Consider the following 26,382-nt stretch of genomic DNA (forward strand, 5'->3'; position numbering starts at 1 on the left):
AGTTACTTTCATTTTCGTTTTTCGGTTGATGGTATCGAACTTACACATTCGCTGTTGATATATTAGTTAATGGCGACCTGAGTAAACGCTATTAAAATTATTCATAAATAGTTTACTGTAATGATTATTTATAAAGGTGATGCAGACGACTTTATTTGTAGTTAAATTAGATATTTAATTTGATAATTTTGTTTGTTATGTTTTTCTTTTGAAAAGGTATTTAGTTTCGATATCAATAAGGAACGTATAATTATTACGATTACTTTATCCGATTCATCTTTGCCCGCAAAATCTGTCTGCTACCAACAAAATCAACAATTTTTGGGGGGAAAAGGTAATTAAAAAAAAAATAATCGTGAGTTTGTGATAAGTTGGACTGGATAGAATATTTCTAATTACGATTGTTAACATATTAATGTATGCCGTACGATAAAATGCAATTATTTAGAGAAAAATCACCTACAACAGCTACACACGTCGGCTTTTTGTGCTTGTGGGTGTGGCGGTGAATTTCTCGGCCTTACCCACGGGTGAGATATGATATAAGTCCAGATTTATGTAGGCTTTTACAGCATTTTATCTGCTCTTGTGCATTCGTGAAGTATTTAATTCACGTCTCTTAAAACTGGGTATGTCACATAGTGGAAGTGAGGTGTCTGAATTAAACGACAAACAACAGTATTTTTCTGTTTCACAATGATCGTCAAGACGGCACTTGAAATGAATGCCTGCAATGAAGGCGAAGGGGCGTCGACAACTGTTGCAGGCAGGCGGTTCCATTTGTCGACTACCCGAACTGAGAAAAAGTTCTGCCTAAGGTTTAGAGAACACCTTTCCTTGGAGAGTTTGAATCTATGTCCTCTGGTGGTGCTGGTGGAATCAAGATTGAGAAGGCTCATGTTTACAGAGTATAGATTATTGGCTGTCATTATCCCCAGACACCTGTCTGGGGATAATGAAAATTCGTTATCCCCAGACACATATTTGAAACTCCGCTCTTTTAAACAATTATCCACATTCCAGAATATGGAATGTTTCCAAATGCACATAGAAATAAGGAAAGTTAATAAAATATCTATAAAAACATAAAATTAACCAACATTGAATCAGTTGTTACTGTCTATAGGCTGGAATCAGACTAGATAGATCTAACTATACAACAACTTCATCATCATCATCCACCATCATCGTCATCAATTGTTTGAGGATTGATCCACAGTTTACAATTTCATTTTCTTTCACAAGTACATACAGGACACAGTAACAGGGATTTTTAGTTATATTGATGTTGAGTTGTATTGAATCATTCGTGTAGGACACTATAACTGAGATTTTTAGTTGAATTAAATCATTCGTGTGAATGTCTTTTCGGAGTTTATTCATCGATATTGTCTGGGAGGTTGTTCCAAAGTTTAATTGTAGAGGGAAAGAATGAATTTTTATGATTCGGTTCTGGCTTGAGGAATTTATTTGTTGTTATGGTCCCGTGTTATTCTTGTTGCTACATTTATCTTCTTTAGTAAATCAATCTAATTATTTTGGTGAAAAATCTTATGGAACCATTTTGCTTTATCTCTCATTCTTCATGTTTTAAGAGTGTCAAGGTCAATTGTGGAGACCAGATTTGATGAGCTAGTAGATTGTAACAAGCTATTTGTTAAATGCGCTTTACAGCTCTGCTTTGAACTAACTCCCAAACTTTTTATATCTTGTTGAGGTGGGGTCCCACACCACCTTTGCATACTCTAAAATAGATCTATCAAGTATTCTATAACAGTGCACTTGTGTGTTTGTTGCACAGCCTTTAAGATTGCTATGAATGAATGTGCATATTTTATTTGCCTTTGAGGTTATATTTTATATGTGTCTTCCCCATTTCATATTTCCCATCATTTCAACACCCAGATATTTTGCAGAGTCTACTTGTTGAAGGTTTTGTTTGTACTTGTACTTGTGTTATTCTTTGAAGCTATATATATATAGCTATATATGAAGCTATATATATATATATATATATTTTTTTTTTTTTTTTTTTTTTTTTTTTAATGTGAAAATGAATTTAAACATTATATTTCCAACATAATTTTGATTCGGCAGGAAGGACTTATTACTGGTTTTGTATTGTCTACTTGTGGGTATGATGGTTGATTCTTGGCCATGGATGAATTTATTAATTTATTTTTCCACTTTCTAAATGTTATTGTCTGGTCATGAGTTGATGATGCACATGTAGTTTTATAAAGAGAATTTAGTTTTTATAGTGCTTGATTGTTGTTCCATGTCCATCAACATTTTTTTTTTTTTCTACAATCTTTTATTCTTATTTGAAGCTACGCTTTTACATTTATATGTGAATTTAAATATATTTCCAGCATTATATATTGTGAACAACCATGCAAGGTGTAATGGGACCGCGTGAAGCAGGTCGCTTCATTGTAGAACAATCAAAAGATGTCAAAATTGTGCCCGATGGTGTGGTGACCCTTTCTAATCTGGTAAGTATTAATGAAGCTTTAATGAATAAAATCTAGGAACCGGGGTGGGGTGGGGGGTAAATTTTGAACAGTGTGGTTCTCTTATTTTTAACTTAACAACTCATATGTACTGGATTCACATGCAATTATCAGTGTTCCAGAACAACCTGGATAAATTGATTGGACACCTGTCTGCCCTGATCTTATTTTGATCCATTCGCTTAAAACATCAAATTTATGGTTCGATTTTAGAAGTATATCCCTCACACAGTCATTCAACGTCTATTCCAAGCCAAGAATCTTGTTCTTCTATGCATCTTATTAGAGTTTGTTTTGTTTTGTTTTTGAGGGTTTTATGGCATTTGTGACATAGGTCATTTTAGCACCAGGAAAAAGGAAGAAAACGGGATAGTTAATAAAGACTCCTACAAGAGCCAAGACAAAACCAAGTAATCCAATTTCAAGACAAAGACAGAGCAACTCAGAAAACAGATATAGGGGGATAGAATACACAGCAAGTGACATTTTGTTCAAAATGGGAAATCAAGTGACCCCACTCAAAAGGTTTCTTAATTTCCTAACGGCTCTAACCCCCTGGAAATAAATAAAGAACAAATTTTTCTCAGCTCATATTTGTATAAGATTATTTTTATAGTGTATAATGAGAGCAGTTTTTTGGAGTCTTTTAAATTTCATACAAAATGCATTCAGAATTGATGAAAAATGTACTGATTGTTCTTAAACTGAAATTTTATATCGACTTTACTTTCAAGATCAAATTGACTCTCTTATGTTTATTAGTATTTTAAGTTCTTTTTTTTTTATTGTAGCTACTCTAAAGATTTTTAAAGTGTCTTAGTTTCGTAATTTTACATTACCTTTAAAAACATTATTGAAACACATCATTTCTCTCTGAATATTATTTTGATGATGTTGTTCATTGAGACTCACCGAGTCAAGCATGGCCTCGATCTTGAATGCTTGGTTGGTGTGGAGTTGAGGGTTTCATTAGTAGGCCTTTGCCTTGTAACAAAAATTATGCAGAGATTTATGTCATATCTCCAGCGGAATGTTGGCATTAAACAAGTCACCTCATTGGGTGCTGTTCTTTTATGGTCACCCAGAATTATTCTTATCACTCAAAAAAAAAAAAAAAACTCTTTCCCTTTTTAGAGATTAGTAAGAGTATACCAGGAAAAAACAAAAGAAAAATGAATTCACTTTACAATGTAAGATAAACTTGTGGATATTGAAATATATATGTGATTTGATTGACAAATGTCTTAGGGGACACTCATTCATAACAATTTAAGATATCAAAGAGGCAGTTTCCTTGTCTTAATGTCTAACTGCCATTTATCTGCAAGGAACAGAGACTATGTTTCATGGCCTTTAGAACAAAAAGTTGGTAAACATGCCTTGTTTTTTGTTTTTTTTTTCATTGTCATAAACAGAAGAGTGCTCTCTGTCTTTGTGGTCTGTGGTGTTTTGTTTCAGGGAAAACTAGACGCTGAAAATTGAATGAAACTGGGTTTAATCTGTTATTTGATAAAGGAAAATTAGTATAGTGTCTTCAACTGGAAAGTGCCATTATTACATTATATTTCCCAACATTTTAGCTTTGTGTAATATTCAGCATCTGCTAAATCCCAAAATAATACAAGGTTTAGACTTGGGGCTAAGCATTTGATATTGTAGTTAATCGTTTGAGATTTGGACAATCTGTTCGTAAAATGTGGCCACTCAATCAGTGTTACTTTAATATCAAATGCTTAGCCCCACGTCTAAACCTTGTATTTTCAAAAGTAGACGTAACTCAATTTGATTATAAATTAAAGGTTGCCAATTTTCTGTATAATTACGGAATTCAGTGTTTTAAACCCTCAGTATATTTTCCAATCAGAAGAAAAAGCTAGTACGTCTTTTTACTGGAGTTTAGCACTGAGAAAGGGGTCTGTCAATGTGTTTGCGTAAAAGTTCAGTAAAGTTATGCCTCCTGTATTGGCAGCCCTGGGGGGGTCCTGATAGCTCAGTTGGTAGAGCACTCACTTCACATGCAAAGGGACTGAGATCGATCCCAGGTGCCGCCGAGATTTTTTCTGACCCCCCTGTCCACCCAGCATGGAATGGATATCTGAGTCTGTTAGATTTGGCGGAAAGTACTTTGCGATAAAACAGCGTCTTATCCAAAGGATAGCAAGCAATTGCTATTGTCCATTTCACGCTATTGAAACTGGGATAAACTCTAGCTCCATGGGTCCACTGGCTCTGAAGGATTTCTTTTTGGGGGTTTTTTTTTGTTTTTTTTTTTTTTAATTGGCAGCCCTGTATATAGTATAATCTATTAGATTATACGGAATGAAGAATTTAATCAATCAAATTTATCATTTATTGCATATGTTTACTCGTTTTCAGATTTGACATGTCTGAAATGGCAGCACCAATTCTAGAGAAAATCTCAATTTGCGTTCCTTATTTCAGACTAGTTATTTGCTCTATTTTTTAGATTAAAAATGTTATGAGATGAACTTCATATAATTATACTCACATTCTACTAAATTTTGTTTTTAATTGGAAAATATTGCTACTAATAACCATTGTAACCTATCAACGCAATATAATATTTCGGCATGAACAAGAGCCGAAACTTGAATTTTTAGTCTAAAAATAAAATTATTAAAATATGATATCCAAGTGAGAGTGATATGCTTTATTTAGAAGATTGAAATGTTAAATAATAAAATTTTATAATTATATTGATTTTGACTTTTAAATACAATTTACCATCTAAATTTCATTCCAGGATACTGTACCTTTTTTCGTTAGGGCTATTATTGAGAATGTCCATCGTTGGAGTTTGCTATTTGCAATTCAGAATAATGTCAATAATTTATCATTGTGTTTCAGTTGTATGAGAAAATAAAAACGGGAATTTTCTCTGTCAGGATGTGGAGACAACATGAGTTGAATCCTCAGAGCATGGATGAAAATGCTGTCAATTGGTAAGCATCTTTGTTGCACTCCAAGGTTTATAAGGTTTCATGCTACCATATATATGATATATTACTTTCAAGTCTTTATTTATTTGCACATCTTTTATAAATTGAAAAATGAAATTAAGATAAATCTCCATTATAAATCCCTTAGGGGATATTTGTCTTTCGGATGTCTTCCAATCAGGGTAATTATGGAATAATCTAGACATCAATTGAGCTTTTATATAGTGCACTATCCACTTAACGTGCTCAAAACGCTTTACACTGGGTCCTGGCCAACAGCAACAGTTAACATTTAGGACGGGACATGACGCCTGTTAGGCGATATTACAATTTTTATCGGACAGATACAACACTGTTAACGGCCAGGTACTCATTTTACACTTGAGTAATGTGAGAGAATGTGCGTAAAGAGCCTTCTCCAAGGACTCAACTATGCGCCGAGCGAGGCTTGAACCCATGACCTTCCCAGAGGAAAGTGAGTGTCATACCACTAGATGACATAGCCAGACATCAGCAGTAGTGCAGCGCCGCAAATTGGGCTAGGGTGAGGAAACTTGTTCAAGGCTACACAAAATGGCAATGAGTCTTAACTTAATGCCTTTTGTGTACGAAGCAAAGACCTTACCATAAGCATTAAATCAGGTTGGGGGTTCCAATAACTCAATTAGAAAACGGTAAGGACTGCCTGAAGCCGGTGATCGTAAAATACTAACGAAAGAGTGAAAATGGAAAGGCTTCGTATGGGAACAAAACAGACAATGGACGTTTCGGGTACAAACCCTTTGTCAGCACAACAATACACAAATAAACGTGGAAAACAAATAAAATATAATGAAAAATAACTTGTATCGTCTGTACTCAATGGTGGTTGCAGTATGATACTACTACTACTACTACTACTACTACTACTACTACTACTACTACTACTTCTACTTCTACTACTACTACTACTACTACTACTACTACTACTACTACTACCAATATGTCTTTTATCTTCCATTACAGTCTGGAAAGTTCTGTTCCCTGACGCTGACCTTTTCTTATCAATTAGATCACCCCCTGGGGCACCCTATCCTCTACCCACGCCACGCTAACATTTCATTCATACTGCAACCACCATTGAGTACAGACGATACAAGTTATTTTTCATTATATTTTATTTGTTTTCCACGTTTATTTGTGTATTGTTGTGCTGACAAAGGGTTTGTACCCGAAACATCCATTGTCTGTTTTGTTCCCATACGAAGCCTTTCCATTTTCACTCTTTCGTTAGTAATAGCTCAATTAGTAGAGCACTCACTTCACATGAAAAAGGACCAAGATAGACACAATGAGAAGTCTAAGCTTCTTTTCTGAACCCAGCAGTGATTGGGTAGCTCTTTGCGATAGATTAGCATCCTATCCAGAGGGTAGCAAGCATGGGCCTACTGGCTCTGAAGGATTAAATCCTGTTGCATTACAGGAAGATATATACTTACTCTGTCTGAAGAGTGAATAGGTTGGGGGTTTTTTTTCCATATAAATCATCTCCAGTTAACATGTCCTTTGTCATATTTTAATCATGAATGTATTTTACCAACATCTTTGAATGTATTTTATGTAAATGTTTGATATTATTAGTAGTAATATATGCATATATATTTTTTTCAATTTGGACGAAGATTAAAGTGAGGTGTTGATTTTTGTCTCAGGTACAGATGTACTTTCTCTTTGTTGCTTTTATGGTCTCTCTTTTAATTAGGTTTATCGTCTTACCTTTCCTGATTTTCTTAAATGTTCCAAGTTTGTGACTTCAAAACATCTCAAAATCTTTGTCCGCAGATTTAAAACATCAGATTATTATCTTCCACAATGCATCTTTATATTTCATTTGGTGCATTTACAGGGTATTTGTCTCCGCTGTTTTGAACTTTTCCTTCTGGTCAGCAAGCGAAGAACCCAGTGGTAAATTTGGAGTTATGTATCGGGGGAAATTGCATACAGGATATTGGGCTTTGTGTGCTGCTTTAAACAGAGCCCTTGATGTGAGTTGGTTTTCTCGTGTGAGTGAAAATGGAAAGGCTACGTATGGGAACAAAACAGATCCTGTTTTGTTCCCATGCGAAGCCTTTCCATTTTCACTCTTTCGTTAGTATTTTATGACCACCGCTTCAGGCAACCCTTACCGTTTTATACTTTTCTCGTGTGACAGACTGCAGAGATTAGAGTGTCTAGATTAGTAGCTGTTATTTTTTTTCAAGTTTCTGCCAATGTTATGTCTAGATTAGTAGCTGTTATTTTTTTTTTCAAGTTTCTGCCAATTTTATGTCTAGATTAGTAGCTGTTATTTTTTTTCAAGTTTCTGCCAATTTTATGTCTAGATGAGTAGCTGTTATTTTTTTTTCAAGTTTCTGCCAGTTTTACGTCTAGATTAGTAGCTGTTATTTTTTTTCAAGTTTCTGCCAATTTTAAATATTGATTGATAAAATAATATTACATTGTTAGTAAGTCATTTTTCAAAACAAAGGCATAAGTCACCCAAGGAAGAAATTAATGTTATAAAATAATATTTCATTGTTAGACTTGTCGCTAATTTAGATCCTTTAACTGTTGTATACTTAAATGCCATTTCAAGTTGGGTTTTTTTTCCCTTTCGTCAGTGCCTGTGCGTTATAATTATAATCCACTATAAATGATGGGATCCCAATTGCTCAGTTGATAGAGCACTGGCTTCACATGCAAAGGGACTGAGTTCAATCCAGGGTGAAGTTGGGATTTTCTTTTCCTGATCCCCTTGTCCACCCAGCAGAGATTGAGTAGCTAGATTTGTTAGATTGGTGGAAATTACTTTGTGATAGACCAGCGTCCCATCCAAAGGATAGCAAGCAATTGCTATTGTCCGTTTCACGCTATAGTAACCGGATCATTTCTGATTTCATGGGCCTATTATTGGCTCTGAAGGACTACTTTTTTACTAGAATTTCTGTTATATTGAAATTGCAATCAGGATGCACCTTAGCGAATAATGCATAATATTTTAGTATAATATTGTTCATAATTATTAAAAGTCACCTAGTTCAAACAGCTTAACATTAATATATTCAGATAATATAAATGATAATTAATCATAATGGTCCAAGGGTAAAGTAATTTTTCAAAACAAAGGCATCAGCCACCTAATGAAGAAATTAATATTATTTGTCGTGTACATGTTTCATGCATGGAGCTCTTTATTTATCATGTGTTAATATTTATCTTTATATTATTAGAATTAGAAATTAAAATTAGAATTTCCTTTATTCATCCCGTAGGGGAAATTTGTCTCTAGGGTCTATTCCAAGGGAAGGCTGGAATAACCTAGGCGTCAGCCGCAGTGCAGCGCCGCAAATTGAGCTAGGGCGAGGTGACTTGCTCAAGGCCACACAGCGCAGTGGCGGGCGATCGAACTCGTTACCTTTCGGGTAAGAAGCAATGACTGTATGGCTGAGCCATGCTGCCCCCTCCAAATTTCATGTGCAATCTGAATGTATATGCAAGTATATATTTTTTATAATATATATATATATATATATATATATATATATATATATATATATATATATATATATAAAGAGCTCTGCTGTCATGTTCACAGGAGGGTATCCCAGTGACCACTCCATCATTTTATGCTTGTGTCAGCGAGGACAAGATCAGACACATTTTAAGGTCTGATACAAATGTTGAAATGCCTTTGATTGAGGAGAGGACAAGAGTACTGAATGATGCTGGTAAAGTCTTAATGAAGGTTGGTTCAATTATCAGATTCTTTTTTTGTCAGTAAATATTCTGTTTTTTGGGGGGATTTTTAGCAGGGGGGGGGGGTGGTTTTTTTGTTAATATGCTGGACTTAGTTATTTCATGAGCAATTTCTTAAATGATTCATGAATTTGGAGGTGCTATTTTGTAATTTTTCTCTGTTCCTAAACTTTTAATTTTTTAAGCTGCCATACTGATGAATGAATTATACAACTATGTGGTCTAGTGGTATGAATGACACTCTCCTTTGGATTGGAAGGTCCTAGGTTCGAGTGCAACTCTGATTCGCATATAGCTGAGTCCTTGGAAAAATGTTATTTACTCACATTCTCCTACCATTCTCGGGTGTCTAACGAGTACCTGGCTGTTAACAGTGTTGTTTCTGACAGAAAAAAATTGTAATATTGCCTAACAGGCGACATGTCTCTTCCTGCATGTTATGTGTTGCTGTTGGATAGGGGCAATTTGTAAAGGGCTTTGAGTATGTTTAGTGGATCTTGCACTATATAAACGCTCAACTTTTTACTTTGGCCACTTCAAAAGACATGGTTAAAGGAAAAGCTTTGCATGGAGGGTGTCTCCGAGGGCAAATGAAGCAGATGGAAGCCAAGTAGAGGGTGGTCTCAAAAGAGTTAGCAAATTGGATGGGGTGAACAACCACAGGCTGGAAGCATGGTGCAGTTGATAATCAGAAAGGAGTTCCTTCCGGCTGTTTGAGAGGCTATGACCAACAAGGATCCACCACTGAAAAAGAAGAGTCCAGAAATATTGTGATGACCCATCTCAAGTTTTTATTTATCACAACATCCACTTAATGTGCTCGAAGCGTTTTACAAGGGGTGCCAAGGCTACAGATAGCAAAACTTAACATATGGAAGGAGACATGTGACCTGTTAGGGATTATTTTTATTTCTTTTCAAAGCCGCAATCTAGCATTCTGTACAAAGTGTTTGCAAAATTTCAACTTGTTTAATTTTTAATTCATTTCCATTACTCTACAGTTTCTTATAGTCTTAAGATAGACTCACTGCAATGGATCAGATGAGAAAGTGGTATATATTCTTTGCTTTCGTCCTTTTTTTTTATGATGATTGAAAAGTGTGAATGGACTAATGTTCTAACCACTTTACAAGTTAAAAAAAAACAAAAACAAACAGATGATGGAACTGCTTCAATATAAAACATAGGATGAGATATGCAGCCTTTTAGGGTCTTAATTCTATGCTTGGCCATAATTAAGGTTATCTTTACTCCACAGCGACAAACAAAAGAAACGTCAGCATACCTCTTTTACATGTGCTAAAACAATTGTGAATCCATCTCCTAAACCAATCATCCAGCAATAAAGTCTGTTAGGTTTTTTGTTTTTTTAAATATTTCCTTAATTTCACCACCATGTCTCTTTCCCTCAGGATTTTGCTGGTAGTTTTTCCAATGTTATCAAATCTGCTAACAAAAATGCTCAAGCATTATTACGGATCGTTCTAGAAAACTTTGAAAGTTTTCGAGATGTGGCAGAATTCTCAGGAAGAAAAGGTGAGAGATTATATTTTTTGTAATACGTTTTTAATAGGATAAAATATTGGGTGTTCATAAAGTCTTTCCCTGTTTAAAAACATCTTTAACAGAAAAAAACTTTACAGCCATTACTTTACTACTTTACTTTCATTGTGGGTATATAAATACATAAATGTGTTACATTTTGTTTACCATTTTACTCCACTCAATGCATTTCAATATGGTTTCCATTGCTACCTAGACGCAAATTCAGCCTATTTTTGAGTTTTATCCAAGTGTTTTATAGCCTTTTTGTGGCGTGATGGTTTCAATAACATCTCTTTTTCTCATGGTAAGCATTCCAACATCTGGTGTGGGAGCTGGATAAACAATATTTTTAATGTGGTCCCATAGGAAAAAGTCATAGGGAGAAATGTCAGGTGACCCAATTCCCAGACAGTTGAGTCCATATCTCCCAAGTCATCTGTCTGGAAACATGTCATTTATAAATTTGCGAACCATCTGCCTCCAATGTGGAGGAGTACCGTCTCTACTGAAAGTGTGTCTTAAAATTTAGTCTTCTAAACTGGGCTATGAAACATTGTTGCATTATTTTTGTGATTTTGTTTCATAAAGTCACATGACACAAAGAGATTTTTGTGATCCTGTTGCTATTCTGAAATAGGAGGAGAGAGAAATGAGAGAAATGTTTATTGTGCTAACTTTGGTCATGCATAAATTTATGACTTTTCCCAGGAAGATGGTGAATACCAAATACAAATATCTGTTTTGGTTTTAGAATGATAAGCCTTTGAAATCAGGGAAAGACTTAATGGACACCCCGTATATATTATGTATATGAACAACCCAGTTGGGCTTTCAGAAATGAAAACACGTAATAAGATTGAAAAATGTGGAAAATCCTTGTATTTGTTAAAATATTCTCACTGGTGAATGCGGGTGGTTGGATGGGAGTATCACCCTTGAATCATATACCTATGATGTTCGCATGGGTGTACGATCCGATAGTGATGTCGTTTCTTCTTCTCTTTACTAGCCTATCCTGCTTCTTTGGTTTGTGATTGTATTTTTGACAGTGGATATTTTTTTTTTCTGTAAATCTTCTGCCTGTTTGTTCTTGGTTATTTATAATTTAGCTTATGATATCTTTAGGTTATGATTTTGATTGACATTTGTACTATTTTTGTTAGATTGCTTGTTTTTTTGTTTCAGCGGTCTCTCATATAACCTCAATTGTGTTGGAAGAGACCTAAAGCAACAAACAAAAAAATCACTGGTGAATGATACTATAACCTTGATGTGAGATGTAGCTTTTTAAGTTTATTTTCTCTCAGCTTCTTTGATTGTATATATATATTTATTTTTTTTACATTTTAACACTGGCTATCACGGCTATCAGTTGGTATCTACAAACGTGCCCAGATATTGATAGGAGACATCTGGGGCTGTTGTGAAGGTCAGGGCTTGGGCCAGTTTGAAGACGTCGATTCTATCACCATGTTTGCTGATTACAGGTAGGAGATGTTTTATTTTAGACTCTTCCTCTTCATGTTCCAATACTTTCAGAAAACTTTAAAAATTGAAAGAAAAAGTAGTCTTTTAGAGCTATAAGGCCCTTAGAGTCAAAGTTACCCCTGATTCTATAGTGTTATATGGACCAGTGCTGATGGCTTTCCTTGGATCTGCAGAAATCTGAGATTTTGGAGTCCGGATTAGTTTCCTCCTTTTAAAAAAATACATGTACCCCAATCAATGTACTGGCAGTGAGAGACTTGATGTGTGGTGGAACAACTAGGTGCAGTTTTCCACTTACCAGAAGTTGGCTAGAGTATCAATGATAGTTTTTCGTATCAGTTGCCCTAAAATTGGGGTTTAGTGCAGTAAAAATGGGGCTTGAAGGCAATCGTTCAATATTTTCCTCTTTTTTGCCACCATCAGCACTGATGGACATTAGCAAAAAAAAATGCTTCTTACCCTTCCAGGTCACAGTACAATGTCGTCACCACTCGGCCACTTCACACCCCCAATCCATATGCCATGTCATTTTTTTGGGTGCAAAGCATAGTCCTTTCAGTTTGTTTGTTTTTTGGTGGTGTAAGGGAGGCAACTCAATAATAGTAGCCCTTCCAGGTCACAGTACAATGTCGTCACCACTCGGCCACTTCACACCCCCAATCCATATGCCATGTCATTTTTTTTTTGGTGCAAAGCATAGCCTTTCAGTTTGTTTGTTTTTTGGTGGTGTAAGGGAGGCAACTCAATAATAGTAGCCAAGGAGTTATGAATAGGTACCAAAACCGGTTAATTTTCTGTCATCAAATCAATCAAAGTTGTCCAAATCAAAATATATAGCGTTATGGTCTTTCTTGTGTTTCATATTATTTTTATGACACCAAACATTTATAGAACCTAATCATTATCTGGCAATATTGAACCCAAAAATAAAGTAAAGGAAAATCCGACATATGTAGCTTAAAGCTCCACATAATTTCTGCTGATTAGTTTATGTCTCGAATAGTTCCTTTTATCTTGTTAAATATTTCCACTTTGTCTTTGTATTTAGACATTTATACCTCCCTTTTTTTTCTCTTAGTTTTTCAAAAGTGTGTGGGGTCTTTTGACTTCCCGTGGTGGGCAGGAGGTCACCTGCTGTATCTTTTATCCCCCTGCATTCTGTCTTTGTCTTGGAATGAGATTGCTTGGTTTTGTTCTGGCCCTTGCCAGAGTCCTTGGCTGAGAGGGAAACAGTAAAATGTTTAGTTTTAGTTTTGGGAGGGGATATTTTTTTCCCCTTATAAATCATATCTCTGCTATGTACTTATCGTTATATTTTTGTTTTGAACATATTTTGTTAACATTTAAGTGTAATCCTCTTAGTGGAATCCAGTGCTGGTGCTTGGATGAGACTTTTAGGTGATCTCAAACTTAGTGCATAGATGGTATGCTCTTGGAATCTACATCTCTCCCCTATTTGAACCAATTTCCCTTTGTTTTACTTTTTATTGGATGCTTTAATTGTATTTCTAGAATTTTTTTACTATTCCATTTTTCTTCTTTTTGCTGGTGCTGATATGACCTAAATGTGTTGCAAGCACTGTAAAACCCTTAAAAAATAATCTTAGCTTTTAAAAGGATAGGAAGGGGAGGGAAATGTATCATTTCAGTGCCATCAAAAATTTGCTGTCAAGCTTTAAAAATTAGTAGATTAGTACCTGATAGTGTGAACTAAATAATATCACAACAAAATAAATTGGGTATGATCGGAGATAGATATACAGAGGTGATTCGTTGCTTCTCATTTTACAAAGTGCAGTGTAAACATAAAGCACCAACCAGCTTAAAGGCGAGGCGAACCAAGTTTGCGCGTATCACACTCGTTGCTACGGATTCTGTTTACAAGAGTTATGAGAAGAGGTTTTGTATTGCTTTTCATCGACAACTTGTAAATATAATATTGGGGAAACAAATTATCACACATATTTTCCTTTAACCCTATAGATAACACATTTTTCATGTCTATGATCAAAATAGAAGAAATATTCATTAAAAGAAAAAAAGCGAGAGAGAAATTGATAACAAGACGGAAGACCGCCTGAGACTGATTTCGGAGAAAGTAAATAAATGATGAAAGAGAGAGTTTGGACACCTTAGAATCATTTTAAAAGTTTATTATACAGACTTATATATTTTTCTGTGTTGTCAGTTGAGTGATGCATGGCTGTCATATTCAGTTGTGCTATAATTTTGCCATCTTTCGAATGACTCTTCTGTACATTTTTTTTGAGGGCATTATTTTTCAATCCAAGCTTAGTCAAAGTGTGATGAATAATGATGATACGTGGAAGTTTACAATTACAGGAGTAGGATTTGAACTCACCTGATTGAGAAAGGTGGAGTAATTTCGTTGCTAATAAAAATTTCCCGAATATGTGTTTGGAACAATGGTCTCAACCAGTTTTGAGTGAATTTCACTTAGCCTCTTCTTTGACATCCATCATAAGTCTTGATAAGGATACATTGCTAATGTTGTTGCTTCATGTTAGATTGCTTTTTAAATACTAAATTTTTATGCAGTCAATACATATAATATAGATTTACATATTTTGTGAACAATATAACCCAAGATAAAGGAGACAACATTGTCAAGATGAATTATTTCCTCTAGGCTAGTTGACTTCACTAGACAAACAATTGGTGGGGGGTTCATGGTCTCTTGTTTCTGTCATTTCTAAATTGTGACCCTTCGCCTCGAACGGTATTAAGTCGGGTTGGTTAAAATGTTGAAAATTGAATTTATAGCCAGAAATATCAGACTTGTGTTGAGTTTGTATGATTTATTGAGGAGAATGGATACCATATTATAGGGTGCGAATGCCAACGATTTATATTTTTGACTAATGTTAACATTAAATTCAGCTTTTAAGCATGTGGCTCATTCCGACATAATACCGTTTTGAGACAATGGGTCACAATTATCTAACCTAATATGTCATACTGTACAATACTTAATGCATGCAGAGTAGTTGACATTATGATTTGTTTTAGCTTTGAAAAAAAATTAGTTTTGGATCCCAATCAACATAATTCAGGTTATAAGAATGAAAAGAAGAAGACATTGATTTGATTAATGTCTGTAATATAAATATAATGCAAAACAGCAAAGAGAAAGGATGTTTGAAAGGTCCATCAAGTTATCCTAATGGTGTGTCTAGTGTCACCAAGCTGTACTTTTGTCTTAGAAGTGGTTTGTTTAAGAATAAAATTGAATGTTGTTAGTTGGGATCCTGAGTTCAGGCATACAGGAAAAGGGAGAGTTCTTTATAAAACAATACAGAACCGTATGAACGAATTATAGTATGTAAAATGTTATCTATCTTGAACTATCTTTGCATCAGCTCACCTTTCTTCGTCAAGAGGAAATCTAAAAAAATAAAAGATAAGGTCGATTTTTTACTGCATGCTTGCAATCTATCGCTTAATACAACTGACTTTATATTGTTTTCCTCTTTTTAGGTTGTTTTTCCTCATCAGTAACAGCAGGATTTGATTCCATACTGTTAAAGAGAAAAAAAAAATTGAAATACCAAACAACAAAATAATCGATTCAATAAATGTACTCTAAATTATTATAAGATACTGAAACCAATTTGAAGCGTAAGGCAAACCAAACCAAAACAAGAAGAGAACTGTGTAGCTGTCTCCGGTGATAGATACGTGCAAAGTTATTTTTAGACGTGCCATTATGTGGACGGCTATAACTCTCATGAACCATCTCTGTGTATCTGTCTCCTGTACGATTATCAGATTAGTATGTCATGATGTGTTATGTGGACGGCTATAACTCTCATGAACCATCTCTGTGTATCTGTCTCCTGTATGATTATCAGATTAGTATGTCATGATGTGTTATGTGGACGGCTATAACTCTCATGAACCATCTCTGTGTATCTGTCTCCTGTACGATTATCAGATTAGTATGTCATGATGTGTTATGTGGACGGCTATAACTCTCATGAACCATCTCTGTGTATCTGTCTCCTGTACGATTATCAGATTAGTATGTCATGATGTGTTATGTGGACGGCTATAACTCTCATGAACCATCTCTGTGTATCTGTCTCCTGTACGATTATCAGATTAGTATGTCATGATGTGTTATGTGGACGGCTATAACTCTCATGAACCATCTCTGTGTATCTGTCTCCTGTACGATTATCAGATTAGTATGTCATGATGTGTTATGTGGACGGCTATAACTCTCATGAACCATCTCTGTGTATCTGTCTCCTGTACGATTATCAGATTAGTATGTCATGATGTGTTATGTGGACGGCTATAACTCTCATGAACCATCTCTGTGTATCTGTCTCCTGTACGATTATCAGATTAGTATGTCATGATGTGTTATGTGACGGCTATAACTCTCATGAACCATCTCTGTGTATCTGTCTCCTGTACGATTATCAGATTAGTATGTCATGATGTGTTATGTGGACGGCTATAACTCTCATGAACCATCTCTGTGTATCTGTCTCCTGTACGATTATCAGATTAGTATGTCATGATGTGTTATGTGGACGGCTATAACTCTCATGAACCATCTCTGTGTATCTGTCTCCTGTACGATTATCAGATTAGTATGTCATGATGTGTTATGTGGACGGCTATAACTCTCATGAACCATCTCTGTGTATCTGTCTCCTGTACGATTATCAGATTAGTATGTCATGATGTGTTATGTGGACGGCTATAACTCTCATGAACCATCTCTGTGTATCTGTCTCCTGTACGATTATCAGATTAGTATGTCATGATGTGTCGTCAGAAACTTTTGTTTGTTTTTTAAATACAGAATACCTCAAGCCTTGGTTTTCTTTGGAGCTTTGTGTTATTCTGAGGATCTAATGAATTTGCTCAGCAAAGGTGATATGATTTTGTTATGAACACTGTATGTATAAGATTTGATCTTAAAATTATAGCAAACAGATTTATAGCAATTTGCTCTTACAAAATTGTCATTTGATTCTTGACCTTTTAAAAACAGGTTTGTTGGTTTTTAACTCTCAATATAATTAGTGTGTTTTGATGATGATGACGACTTGGTCAGGTCACTTATTTTATTTGAACTGCATAAAACTAAAGTACTTATCTGCTCTCATTTTTAATAAAATTAAGCTTAATGTTGGTTTTATTTTAGTAATATTAAGAGCAAAAGAGCCATCTGGTTCAGTATGTATATAAGATAAATTTTAGATCAGACTTTTTTTATCAGTGTTATACAATAAAAGTATCAAAGTATATGACAAAACAATTATGGCGTATGCTGACATGAAACTTAACCTGGTTCAAACATCAAAAATAATGATTTGTTATTGGTTAAGATTAGATTTTCAATAATAAAATAAATGTTATACCTTATAATAATAATAGTAGTAATAATGCTGAAAACTTATAAAGCGCTATAACTCCGAGACACCAGACTCTAAGCGCTTAAATTACAAATTACTTTGGCTGAAACATACTCATTCACACACACAAGCATACACACACACACACACACACACACACACACACACAACACAAACTAGACAGCAGACCTATCTTGCATCTACTAAAGATGAAACAGATATGTTTTAAGCGAACTTTAAAAATAGACAAAGATTCTTTTTCACGAATGCTCTTTGGTAAGGCGTTCCAAACAGAGGGTCAGAAATGAGACCTTAATGCCGCAATCCTTTTAATGGTTCTATTTTCAGACTTTCTGTTTCAAAGCGGAGACAGGCAGGAGGTGGAGATCAGAGGTGCCAGTATTTGGGCTTGTGAGGTAAATATGAATGGCTCAATTCATAGACACGCACACATATACAACATTTACTCCTAGTCTATCTTGACTTTTGTTAGGGTAAGGGGGAAGGGGGCAGATGTTGACTTTCTTGTTCTCCTGATCATTATTTTTCATTTTTCGAAGTCATTTTTAAATTTTTTTTTTTTTTTTTTTTTTTTTTTTTTTTTTTTGTGTGTGTGTGCATGTAACACAATTTGTATTCAAACTTTTTGCACTTTGGGTAGATAATGGCCTCTGTTTTATACACAATATCAGCGATAATTAGTATGGGTGTATACACATATTTTTTACTTAACAATATAGTGTTAAATCCCATATTTCAACAGAGTGATTATAACAATTATTATCGCATGTTCCTTTATCCCTTATCATGACTACTTATATGCGATACTAAATGTTGTGATATATGGAAGACGAAATTATGAACATGCAAAAGAAAAGATTCTCTGTATTACCATTTAACTAATGTAACGGATATGAACGTGTGTAGATACCTGATTATGTCGCTCCAATGCACTGCTTTATTGAAATGATTTATGTGTAACCTTGCAGTTCCAATTAAGCAGCTTGCACTGTATTTCCATTCAAAGAGTTAATATAAGGGAGGTAAGCAATGGACAAATTGCCTGAATGACATTGTGTCAGTTATTTCCTCTTGAGTCATAATTTGGTTTGGGATATCTTGGCCCCTTCAGAGTACATTCAAATGCATGAACAGTTGTGTTATACATAGTTTATATCTGCAAGCGCTTTGCATTGATTTCTTATTTAAATTAATTTTTTTTTTTTTTTTAATTGAGCTTTAAATAACGCAATATCCACTACTTGTGCTCAAAGCGCGTTACAAAGGGTCCCTGGTCAACAGCAACATTTAACATGTAGGACGGGACATGTGTTAGGCAATATTACAATTTTTCGTACACAGACAATACTGTTAATGGCCAGGTACTCATTTTACACCTGAGTACGGTGAGAGAATGTGAGTAAAGAGCCTTCTCCAAGGACTCAACTATGCGCCGAGCGTGAGGCTCGAACCCTGGACCTTCCAATCAGAAAGCGAGTGTCATACCACAAGACCACATCGCCGCACATTTACTGGGGATGAAGGAGTGTTGCCTGACTCGTTATCTGTTAAAGTGTTGCCACTGGGTGGGGTTCCTACCTCCCATAGCGGACAGGGAGGTACTTGCTGTGTCTTCTATCCCCTCTTATCTGTTTTCCAATTGCTTTCTGTCTTTGTCTTGGAATGAGATTGCTTGGTTTTGTCCTGACTTTGGTCGGAGTCCTTGGCTGGGAGGGAAACAGTCGAATGTATAGTTATAGTTTTGGGAGATGATATTTTTTTCCTTGTAAATCATCTCTCTGTTATGTACTGTTACTCTTTTCATTTTTACATATGATTTGTAAACATTTGAGTGTGTTCCTCGTAGTGGGATCTGTGCTTGTGTCTGGATGAGACTTTAAGGTGATCTCAAACTAAGTACTTTGATAGTGTGCTCTTGGAATGGACATCTGTTTCCTATTTGAACCAATTCCCCTTTGTCTTACCTTTCCTTATGTGCTTTAAATGTAATTCTAGAGCTTATTACTATCACGTTTTCTTCCTTTTTACTGGGGCTGATATGACCTTATGTGTTGTGAGCGTAAAACCCTTAAAAACAAAAGTGTTGTCAAATAGTAAAATCAGAAAGCGTTACATTTTAAACAAAACAATATAACATGAGAGGAAATAGAATTGTTTCATCCATCTGTATTATCGCTCTCATGGTGATGTGGGGGGGAACAGTGACTTATTAGTAGAGTTCAAATCGGATACCGACATAATATTTTTCAGAGATCACCACATGTCCACTTTCGATCACAGACAGTTACTTTATGATAGAACAAAGAAAAAAAAACTGAACTTTTATATAGCGCAATATCCACTAAACTTGTTCACTGCGCTTTACAAGGGGTCTCAATCCAACTGCAATACTTGACATATAGGATGAGACATGACACCTGTTAGGCGATATTTTCAAAAAAAAGTTTGGAAAGAGACATTAATGGCTAGGTACTCATTAAATACCCGAGTACGGTGAGAGAATGAAAGTCGAGTAAAGAGCCTTTTCCAAGGACTCAAATATGCGCAGCTCGGGACTCAGACCCAGAACCTTCTGATCCGAAAGCAAGTGTCTTATCAATAGACCACATAGCCACACAAGTAGCATGGATTTCAAGGGTGGCAAGCAATTGTTATTTCTACACTCATAACCAGGATTTAATTGATCTCCAATGGGCGGCTTTTTCAGGAAATCAATATAATAATAATAATAATAATAATAATAATAATAATAATAATAATAATAATAATAATAATCATTAATAATAAAGGAATTCATAGTAACAATGCTCATATGTTCATGTTAAGTCAACTATTAAAAGACAGACACAGCATAAACAATCTCAGTAGGTCATGTATAAAATCACTATTTACAAAAGACACAGCACATACACGAACATACAGCAAGACATTGTTTCTACACATGTATACAAACAGATAGCGTACATACACACATACATACATACAACATACATACATACATACATACATACATACATACATACATACATACATACATACATACATACATACATACATGCATACATACATACACATATACATACATACATACATACATACATACATACATACATACATACATACATACATACATACATACATACATACATACGATATATTTGCTGGGACAGCAGATAACCATATTATAAATATAGTGTCTTATATTATTATCAGTTTTATTTATTTTGATTTCAGTTGTTTAATGATTCCTTTTTGCCATTTACTTTTAATTCAAAATATTCACTTGTGAAGCTTATTCTCTACATTTAAAAAAAAATTGCTTTTCACTGTTTCCGGTTTAGTAAATATATGAATTAATTTGAAAATATGTTTAACTTTCTCTCTATAAGTTAATACGGGATGAGATCTTGAAACTGCTGAAGAGGGACAACCTGGATAGAATGTACGATGTGAATGCAATCCTGATAGACCACTACCTATGGGATACCAGGCGGCAAATGGCCAAAGACATGGAAAGCATACCATTCCACAAGTGTAGAAGCATTTATTATTGATATGCATTTATTTATTCCAATTATATTTTATGAAACTAGTGACTATTTTATCTTATCCGAGCTGCTTCAACAGAAAATGCTTTTCAACAATCAAACAAAAAGTAATTTGCGAATTCTTGAATATTCGAGGACTCGATTTATCCCTTGCTTCAATCTGACATTATGCCAGGATGGAGAAGGTGCTGAACATTGAGTTTGATTAATTATGACTAAACGCATCTCTCTCTTTCTTTTTTTCCTTTTTTTTTTTTTAAATTTATTTTTTATTTATTTATTTTTTTTAATGAAATCACGTCAACTGTAAGACTTAGCCTTTCTGTCAATCGTTTAATTGAAAAAGATGATGATGAACTTTGAAGAGAAAAAAAGACAAAAAACAATGAATAGTATCTTTGGATTGGCAAGAATAAATGTTGCATTTCAATTTTTGAATTTAAGATATCATTTTGAAATTAAACTGAATTTTTTTTTGCATCTAATTGACCTGGTCATAATTCCAAATTGACAAGGGTAGGGGTGGGGATAATTACATAGTGGTTTTATTTTATTTTATTTTTTTTCTCTTTAACTCATGTCAGTATTACTTTTTAAGGGCATTGTTGATATCTAATCAAAGTTTTTTCTTTAATACCAAAGATAAAAAGGCGCAGTCAAATGTGTTAACGGCTTGTTTTAGTTGACTCAGCTTTCATCAGCTTTCAAGGTGGATTGTTGCTATTTTTGAGATCCGGTTTATTTTTATTCCAGTTTGTCCCAAAAGTTTGTTTTTTAAATACAAGTGGATAAGGTGTTGGATTGCAACCTGTGCAATCCGGCTCCCATATTCCCACAGAATTTTTCTTTTTTTTTTTTTTCTTTTTAAGTACAACATTATTAACATTTTCTTACTTAAACGTCATATGTGATTTCTGTTGACTTGTTATAATTTTTTAATGGATCATTTATATTCCTTCAACTAATTCCGGGGGAGATGCCATAGGGAGGGTTGTGCTGAATTTTTAAAGAAATAATTGTTATATATCGCTATTTAAGTTGACCAGACCATGAAGGAAGTGTCATTGCGTGGAACGATAGATGTACTCCGTGTTTTACAAATTTTTTCAAAAATGTTGTGGATTGTATTCATTCATACCTTTGATCTCGTGCCATAGAATTTCAAAATCAGTTTGTCATCAGTCGCTCAGTGTTTCACTCAGTTCTCTTCACAGACTTCTTGGTGGGGTTCCTGACCTCCCACAGTGAGCAGAAAAGGCACTTGCTGTGTCTTCTATCTATCCCCTTATATCTGTTTTCAACATACTTTCTGTCTTTGTCTTGGAATGAGATTACTTAGTTTTGTCCTGAACCCTGGCCGGAGAACTTTTTGACTCCCTTTTTCTTACTGGCGCTGATATGATCTAAATGTGTCGCAATCACCGTAAAACCCTTAGTTTTGTCCTGACCCTGGCCGGAGAACTTTTTGACTCCCTTTTTCTTACTGGCGCTGATATGATCTAAATGTGTTGCAAGCACCGTAAAACCCTTAAAAACAAACAAACAGCAAACAGTCCATCAAGGATGTCTCATACAAGTTAGGACCAGGCCTGTTTGTGACATTTTCGTGTGGAGTATATTATCAAAAATGTGAGGGGGATAAACGCCATGGATTTTTTGTAAGGTCTCGTTATAATGAGGGAGACTATTTAATGTGTCTCGTTTAATTCATAGACAGAATAAGGTTCTATTTTTTTGTGTGTGCTGTAATAAGAAGACAAAGCCAGCATGTCGTATTGTTGATTACACACTCAGCATGCAATGTCTTTCCCTACAAATCCTGTGGAATTTCATATTCATAAGTGTGTAATTGTGCGGCTATGGGGTCTGATGGCCCATAAGGACTCTTTTTTTTTTCTTTTTTGAACTAAGTAGTGTAAATGTTGCTGCTCGAAGCTCGAAGAAATAAATAATAATGTGAAGTTGAATGTAAGATTCAATTTAATTACAAAAACAGATCAAATGAATGTTTCGGGTTTCCCCTTTGTCAACAAAACAGGATGATTGAAACACCACAGATGAATGAGATGATGTGGTAGTGGCGTAGTTAAGATGAATCATCTCATTCATCTGTGGTGTTTCAATCATCCTGTTTTGTTGATAAAGGGGAAACCCGAAACACTCATTTGATCTGTTTTTGTAATTAAATTGAAGCTTACATTCAACTTCACATTATTATTTATTTTTTGAACTAATGAGAAAATGTCCTCACATCTATGAGTCAAGTCCAATGTTGAAGGGGCTGTTAAGATTATCCTATGATTGTACGAGTAAATGCTTTATTTATGCTCTAGTCTTCATCGAGTCTGAATGTAATGTAATAAGTAGTATTGTTATATGTGTCATTCCTTATATCTCGGTGGGGTTCCTGGTCTCCCATAGTGGGCAGGGAGGCTTTTACTGTGTCTTCTATCCCTTTATATCTGTTTTTCAACATGCTATCTGTCTTTGTCTGGGAATGAGATTACTTGTTTTTGTCCTGGCCCTCTCTCTTGGGTGCTTTTATTGTAATTCTAGAACTTTTTACTATCCCATTTTCTTCCTTTTTTCTGGCGCTGATATGACCTAAATGTGTTGCAAGCGCTGTAAAACCCTTAAAAACGATAAAAAGAAACATTCCTTATATCTTTTTGTTGCATTTTAATTTGGATGGATAAACAATACTTTGATTTATGACCCAGTCCAAAAGGTAGTAAGCATTGTTTGTATCTATTTATCGCTGCAGAAATCAGGATAAACAGTTTTAATGGGTTTTATGGAGCCATGGAATTTATCCCGGTTTCTATAATCTGAGACAGTAATAATATCGTGCTTCCCTTTGGTTGGTACGCTAGTCTACCATAAAGTACTTTCTGTCAGATCTAACAGATCTAGCTACCCAATCACTGCTGAGTGGACACAGTGGGAGGAGTGGGTCAGAAATAAAATCTTCCACTGCACTCAGTATCAATCTTGGTCCCTATGCGTGGGAAGTGAGTGCTCTACCAACTGATGAATGGAGATCCCCTCTATTTCATAATTAAGTCATTTAAATTATTGAATGAGATTAGTTTTATTACTATATTTGCATCTATGCATGGACAGAAAAGTAGTAGCTTAGCTGTCGTTGAATGCAAGTTATCGTTAACAAAAGTATCGTTTATCTTAACCAAAAATATAGGAAAATAGGAGTATCACTAAATTCTTATGAAACCTTAGCAACACAGGTGATTTCTGCAAAGATAAAGTATTACCCCAATTGCTTTTTTTGTATTCCATTTCAAGTAATATAGAGGGCAACTGAGGAAGGGGTATTATTTCATTTTACGGGACCAGACTTAATCATATAATGGTAAAGATACTATTCTGACCTCCCATGGTGGGCTGAGAGGTCTTGCTATGTCTTCTATTCCCCCTAGACTTGTTTTCTCTTTCCTGTTTCAGTCTGGATTGAGATTTTTTTTTTTCAATTGCAGCTGGGGTCCTTAGCTGAGAGGGAGGCAGTAAAATTATTGTAGCTTTTTAAAATTATTTTTTTTGTTTGTTTTTTTGAGAGATGATACTTCTTTTTACTTGTGAATCATCTCTCGGTTTTGTTATGTGCTATTATAATTTAAAGATTTGAATATATTATAGTGCTTTGTAAACATTTGAGTGTACCCTTATAGAGCGATTTATTTGCTTGTACTTGGATGGGACTTTTAGGTAATGTCCAAATAGGCACATTGATGGATTTGTCTTGGAATCCTTTGTTTCTTATTTTCCCCTTTGTTTACTTCTGGGTGGGGTTCCAATAGCTTTCTGTCTTTGTCTGGACTGAGATTACTCAGTTTTGCCCTGACCCTGGCCGGAGTCATTGGCTGGGAGGGAAACAGTCGAATGTATAGTTATAGTTTTGGGAGATGATATTTTTTTCCTTGTAAATCATCTTTTTGTTATGCACTGTATTATGTTTTCTTTATATTATATATGATTTGTAAAATATTTGAGTGTATTCCTCTTAGTGGGGAACTGTGCTTGTGTCTGGATGAGACTTTTAGGTGATCTCAAACTAAGTACTTTGATAGTGTGCTCTTGGAATCTACACTTGTTTCTTATTTGAACCAATTCCCCTTTGTCTTCCCTTTTCTTGGGTACTTTAATTGTAATTCTAGAACTTTTTACCATCCCATTTTCTTCCTTTTTACTGGCGCTGACATGACCTTAATGTGTTGCAAGTGCCGTAAAACCATTCAAAACAAGCAATTTGTCTGACTTTTTCTTAAAATAATTTAATTTTAACTTCAGATCTACAACTTTTCCCCCAATCGTCTTCCTATTTACTGGCGCCCGAAATGACTTACAAGTTTCATTAGCGCTGTAAAACTCCTAAAAACAATCAAAAGAAGGAAAGAAGACTATTAGTTCTGAGTATTATTCTGAGTAGAAATGAATTTTTTCAACTTAAGCTTTATCTCTGATAGAATTTATATATCGAGCATTGGTTGTTTTATGTTGTATTTAATTTTGTTAGAAGGTGAGTTTTATCATCCTTCAATAATAATTGTTTAATCATTTCGAAAAGCAAATGATTTTTCTTTATTTTATTTATTTATTTATTTTTTTTTTTTTTATTTATTTTAAACTGTGTCACTTGAGCTCGGGCTCAGTGGACTTACGAGGGCAATATTGATAAGAGACATTATAATATTAATATGTATTATTTATTACTGATTTATCCAAATAAATTGATTTTTAATTTTTCAATAAATATTGAATATTTTGATTATTAACATTTTTGTTCCTTTTTTTCTTCTCCTTATTAACTTTTTGTCCAGAAGAATGAGGAGAAAAATTCATTGAATATTGTGTTACAATGGACGTATATTTTGTTTTTTTAACTGTAAATTTAATTTTCGGCATCCTGGGTGGGATTTTTGGACTTCCCATAGCGGGCAGAGGGTCTCTTGCTGTGTCTTCTATTCCTCCTATAGATAGTTCGAAGTTGACGTCACTCGGGTCTTTGTTATTGTTTTTTTTTTTTTCGCCATCTGCGTTCATGAGTAATTCTCACTAAACTTTCTGGGTGGGGTTCCTACCTCCCATAGTGGACAGGGAGGTACTTACTGTGTCTTCTATCCCC

General features: G+C 34.8%; 1 protein-coding gene across 2 annotated transcripts; it reads left to right on the forward strand.

The window, feature by feature from the left end:
* Positions 1–59: 59 nt before the first annotated feature.
* LOC144974413 (queuosine 5'-phosphate N-glycosylase/hydrolase-like) lies at positions 60–26,029 on the forward strand. Of its 2 annotated transcripts, none has more exons than XM_078917269.1 (10): positions 60–334; positions 2,373–2,495; positions 5,382–5,476; positions 7,359–7,497; positions 9,087–9,236; positions 10,660–10,783; positions 12,165–12,279; positions 17,118–17,188; positions 18,022–18,089; positions 21,084–26,029. In XM_078917269.1, the coding sequence occupies exons 2-10, from the start codon at positions 2,394–2,396 to the stop codon at positions 21,246–21,248; spliced, it is 1,029 nt and encodes a 342-aa protein (XP_078773395.1). In that variant the 5' UTR covers positions 60–334; positions 2,373–2,393; the 3' UTR covers positions 21,249–26,029. The 2 variants fall into 2 exon arrangements, with proteins under 2 accessions (XP_078773395.1, XP_078773396.1); XM_078917270.1 differs by lacking the exon at positions 60–334 and adding an exon at positions 347–530.
* Positions 26,030–26,382: the final 353 nt, after the last annotated feature.

Source organism: Berghia stephanieae, chromosome 6 (genome assembly GCF_034508935.2).
Source record: "Berghia stephanieae isolate SIO BIC M18660-M18661 chromosome 6, UCSD_Bste_1.3, whole genome shotgun sequence".
Lineage (NCBI taxonomy): Eukaryota > Metazoa > Mollusca > Gastropoda > Nudibranchia > Aeolidiidae > Berghia > Berghia stephanieae.